A 4,243-nucleotide genomic window follows, 5' to 3' on the forward strand; every position below is an offset into this window, starting at 1 on the left:
AAGAACTGCCTTCCAAGACTTGCTGTCAAGGAAGGCAATCATCCGGACCTTCCAATTGGATATGGAAGGAATGTGCATATGCTTAATTAATCAAAATGGTTACAAAGGGGTCATAACTATTTGGCCCTAGTATGATTTACGTTTTATTATTAATCGATTTGTCCATTTATAATTATAAGAAACCCTATTAAAACTTGACATATTTTATAATATAGATCAAATTGTTGCAAATCTTAAATTACATGGACTAGGAGTCCATTTGAATTGACTTAGAAAAAAAAAACTCATTATTATTTAAACATTTTTTATAAAAATTGAAAAAATATACAGTTCAAAAATTATTTTGAGTAATTGTCAAACACTATAATTTTTTTCAAAATAATTTTTTTTAAATTAAATAGCTAAAAATGTATTTTTAACACACCCTAGTGTCATATATTAGTGTTCACTTATTAAATTATTATAAATTTGAAAACATATTTACTAAGATCCCATTTAATAACTATTTTGTTTTTTGTCTTTGTTTTTGAAAATTAAGGTAGACCATTACTTCTATCACCAATTTTTTTTCTTTATTATCTAATTTTTAATGGTTTAAAAAACTAAGTAAAAAAGATAAATGATTACTAAACTAGGTCTAAATGAGTGTACATAGATATAAATTGTGCCTCGAATGAACCACCAGATCAAGCAGTAATAGCAGTAATATGGTTGAGAAATTCATCAATGTTAGAATAAGAGGAACCGCCTTTCGCCACCGCTCGTCGGAAAATTTCTCGCAATTCCATCACTCTGTTCCTCATCTTCCTTCCTTCAACTCTCTCTGAGTTCATAAATCTCTTCACAAACTCTGCAATTTCCTCTCCCGTCACCAAATCCCCAACCCCAACTGCTTTCAGTCGCACACCAACTTTCCAATCCTCCACAATTTTCTTACTGTTCGGAACTTGGTCGCAGAATATCGGCCACGTCAGCATCGGAACCCCCGCGAAAACCCCTTCTAGAGTCGAATTCCAACCGCAGTGAGTCCAAAATCCCCCAACGGCGCTATGGCAAAGAACCCTCAATTGGTTGCACCATCGAACCACCATCCCCGTTTCTCTACCTACGCCCTTCAACTGGACGTCGTCCCCGCGCGCCACCCACAAGAACCGAACGCCACTGGCTTTCACGCCGGCGACGATCTCGTCCATTTGCGCCCTTGAAACTGAAAGAAAACTCCCCTGCGAAATGTACAAAACAGAGCCCTCTGCTTGGGAGTCCAGCCACCGAAGATAGTCGTCCGTGCAGCCGTTTGGGGCGTCGAAATATGGTGTACAGGGTCCGACTGTGTAAACTGGAAATGGAAATTTCAGTTTCAAAATATCGATTACAAAGGGTTCAAGCTCGTAAACAGAAGTGGAGATGAGAAATTGAGCTTTGTCAATAGAACGTGCAGCTTCCAATGTTAAATCAATGACTTCATGGCCATCGCCGGAGAAGAAAGTGGGAAGATATGCAAGACGAGTCTCGGAAACTCCGGGAATGTAATCGACAATCTCTTCACCACGCTCTTTAAGAAAAAGAAACAACTTTTTCCGTCAAAGATTTTTCTCATAAATTAAAAAATTCAGAACAAGGGAAATTTTTGCAGTACCTGAGAGATCAGCCGGGAAATGCCCATTTTCTGTAAGAAGGTCGAAATGGTAATAAATGGAGAGAACTGTAGCGGACATGGGCCAGAAGGAAGCCACCGAAATGTTAAGGCGGTTGCCTAACCGAACGGCCCACGTGAGGAAGGAATCAGCAACGATGATCGACGGCAACGGGTGGAGGTGAGTGAGCAGAGTCTGAATTGGAGGTTCCATTACGGTGTTGACTGATCGGAAGAAACCAGGGAAGTCCTTGGCGCGGCCAAGCTCAGAGGGGATGACATTGGGGAAAGTGACGAAATAGAGATTTTGGGGTTTGGGGTCGGCGGCGAGGAAGGTGAGCCACTCGTCGGAGATGATGAAGGAGATTTGAATGTCGGGATTTTTTAGAGAGAGGAGCTTGCAGAAGTTCATGAGGGCGTTAATGTGGCCTCTGCCGGGGTAGGGTAATGCCGCGAAGTGGGTGAGTTGAGGAGTTTCAAAAATGGTGGAATCCATTTTTAGAGAATCAATGGAAGTGTGAACTGTGGAATATCAGAGAAAATGATGAAGAAGAAGAAATCAGTAAAGATGGGATAAGGATAAGTTTCTGATTGATGGAAATCTAACTACTTGTTGAGTTATGTATGGGAAAAAACTCTATTTCTACATCCTATCAAATAATTTCATCTTAATAAAAAAAAATTTAATTTATTTTGATATTATTTGATTGAAATGGGTAAGGATCAAGTATGGAAAAAATTTAATTTATTTTTTATGTTATGAAATTGAAATATATAAAGATCAAGTATTACTCAAAAAATAATTGTTACCATATTGATTGAAGTTTATATTATAAATTGGGTCTATATAATTTGGAAAAAGATAGAATTGAATTGTTATGGTTTTAAAAGTTAGAATTCAAATACTTCTAAGTGGCCTTTCAACCTAAACATACAAAAAAATTGTTGGGGTGATCATGGATCCATCGACTGTCAGTTTTGAACTCAAACTAGCACCGACCACAAACATGTTGGTTTTGTTTGATTGGTGGTCGTCGGTTTTTGAGAGGTTGGTGATGCCGGCTAGCCGACCACACAATCAATCAGTCGATTTTATATCTTTGGTGAAAAAATGGGAAAGAAGAGGGAAAAAAAACAAAAGGAGAATAGAGGGAAAAAAAAAAAGAAGAAGAGAGAACTAAAAGAAAAAAGAAGGATCGAGATTGAAAAGGAAATGGAGAAGAAAAGTAAAAGGAAAAAGGAACAAAGGGAAAATAGAAGAGATAAAAAACTGAAGAGCAAAGAGAAAGAAGGAGGAGAGCAGCGAAGGTCGTGGCAGTGGGAGGAGGGAAGAGAAAAGAGAACCGAGAAGTAGTGGCTAAAAGATAAGAAAACAGAGAGAAGAGAAAATGGATTATGTGTGTGAATAATTGGGAGAAAGAGAGAATTTTTTTTTTTTTACTAAAGTTTTCTTGGAAAGGGAAAAAGTGATGAGACATTTGCAAAAAAACGAAAGTTGACGAGATCCTTACAAAAAGAGGAAAAAACTGATTGGGACCTTTGAGGTTATGATATTTGCGAAAAATTGTCGATTTTGACCCAATTTTTTTTTTTTTTCATTCAAAAGTAATCTCATATTTAAAATCTACTTTTTTAACTTTTTTTCCAAATTTTCATACTTTAAATGGAGGGACCTAACTTGTAAAAATACAATTTTGCACCTCAATAGAATTCGAAAGTACAAATGTTATCGCAAAGAGTTCTTCTTCTCGTGGAAGTTAGGGTTTTCTCCTTCTTCCTGTGGAAGTTAGGGTTTTCTACTTTTTCTTCTTCTCATTGAGTTTTCAACATTGTTAGACTCTCCTACCTCTGTAAAGAAGACCCATCTTTCGTGGTTATTGGACGTCTTCTATTTTCCCTTCATCCAATTCGGATTTTGACAAAAGATACACAAGTACCCTTTCCATCTTCTTTGTTTCTAAATGATTAATCGATTCTATTGTTTGTTGGGGGATGTCTGTGTGATCTATGATAGGAATGTGTAGTGAAACCCAAAACATTTTTTTATCAACAACATATTTGTCATTTCATCCTATAAAATATGTGGGATAAAGGGGTAAATGTTCGTCTATGTTTGATTTCACATTTTTTTTGGATGTATTGAACTTTACAAGACAAATATCTCGTGAATTTATTGTGAATATTTGTCTCGTGAAGTATTTGCAACAGTGAGAAGTTTGTAAATAACTTAAAAGCTCTCTGGCGTTTATCTCGTAATGTTATAAGTTTGTCTCATGAAGTTGAGTTGATTTTTGTCTTTTGTCTCATGAAGTAACTGTTGGAAATGTCCTAAAACTCGCAATTCGTAAATATTAGAAACATTTTCTATTTTTGAGTTGTTCATTCAATAAAATGTTATTTGATAATGCATTCTGTTATAAAAATCCAATAAACTAATCTATGGCTATAATATGAATAATTTAACTTTATGCGGTGACATAAAAGTGCATCAAGTTTTAGTATATAGCCAAAATGGTCTATAAGTATATAGATGCGATTGGGTACCTCATCCTGGAGACACTATTGGATGCGGCTCACTTTGTATACTGATACAAATGATGTGATCCTAAA

The 4,243-nt window shown here is 36.2% G+C and overlaps 1 protein-coding gene across 1 annotated transcript; it reads right to left on the bottom strand.

The window, feature by feature from the left end:
* Window positions 1-550: 550 nt before the first annotated feature.
* LOC120073911 (UDP-glycosyltransferase 87A1-like) lies at window positions 551-2,256 on the bottom strand. The gene is made up of 2 exons (XM_039026825.1): window positions 1,637-2,256; window positions 551-1,552 (listed from the first exon to the last, which is right to left on the bottom strand). Exons 1-2 carry the CDS (start codon window positions 2,127-2,129, stop codon window positions 687-689), a joined length of 1,359 nt encoding a protein of 452 aa, XP_038882753.1. The 5' UTR covers window positions 2,130-2,256; the 3' UTR covers window positions 551-686.
* Window positions 2,257-4,243: the final 1,987 nt, after the last annotated feature.

The sequence above is a fragment of the Benincasa hispida genome, chromosome 3, assembly GCF_009727055.1.
Source record: "Benincasa hispida cultivar B227 chromosome 3, ASM972705v1, whole genome shotgun sequence".
Classification (NCBI taxonomy): domain Eukaryota; kingdom Viridiplantae; phylum Streptophyta; class Magnoliopsida; order Cucurbitales; family Cucurbitaceae; genus Benincasa; species Benincasa hispida.

Excerpts from the sequence above, each read along its gene's own strand:
- LOC120073911 (XM_039026825.1), bottom strand. The coding sequence starts at position 2,129 with ATGGATTCCACCATTTTTGAAACTCCTCAACTCACCCACTTCGCGGCA. Across the intron at positions 1,553-1,636 it reads TTTCCCGGCTGATCTCTCAG|AGCGTGGTGAAGAGATTGTC; the intron begins GTACTGCAAAAA and ends TTTTTCTTAAAG.